The sequence below is a fragment of the Penaeus monodon genome, chromosome 15 (assembly GCF_015228065.2).
Source record: "Penaeus monodon isolate SGIC_2016 chromosome 15, NSTDA_Pmon_1, whole genome shotgun sequence".
Taxonomy (NCBI): Eukaryota; Metazoa; Arthropoda; class Malacostraca; order Decapoda; family Penaeidae; genus Penaeus; species Penaeus monodon.
Window position 1 is genome coordinate 4,143,283 of NC_051400.1, and position 547 is coordinate 4,143,829.

Below are 547 nucleotides of genomic sequence, written 5' to 3' on the forward strand. Positions count from 1 at the left end.
CATGCGTATCTATGTGTTGCGTCCTCTATTCATACCCGGTTCAGCTTTGAGCTCATACCACACACAAATACTCTGGACACAACACCAGAAGACATCCTTCCCGCCTGATGCCATCCTACTTCACGAATGGCAACAAAGCGAGACCACATCTAGATGGCGGGAAATGCCGCCCCGACCAGCTCCTTCCCATCTGATTTCTGAACCCAGGTCTGGATGTTGAACTTGTGCGCGTTCATCTGCACAGGGCAGCCCCTGTTCGGCCGCGTGAGGATGCACAGGGTGTACACGGCCATGTCCAGTTCCGGCGACGTTCCCACGAACATAGAACCTGCTTTCTTCACCTTGTCCATCCACTTGTAGGCGACCTTAATAACTTCCCCCTGCAAAAGAGTGGTAAGGAAAAATATGAGTAAACGTGAATATTGGTTAAACTATTGTACGGCAAAATTATCATTTTTGGTCCAGCACTCCTGCATTACACGTATTAGATTTTTATGTGTTACTACGCTGCTTTAGTTGTCACTGCTATATACAGAGCATAATACCT

The 547-nt window shown here is 47.7% G+C and overlaps 1 protein-coding gene across 1 annotated transcript in view; it reads right to left on the reverse strand.

Moving 5' to 3' along the window:
- Window positions 1–547, reverse strand: part of LOC119581695 (poly(U)-specific endoribonuclease-like) — a gene marked incomplete in the record, with an annotated part of 5,476 nt that overhangs the window by 1,118 nt on the left and 3,811 nt on the right. The window contains 1 exon segment of the mRNA XM_037929816.1: window positions 1–380. Within this exon segment, the coding sequence (XP_037785744.1) occupies window positions 150–380 (231 nt within the window).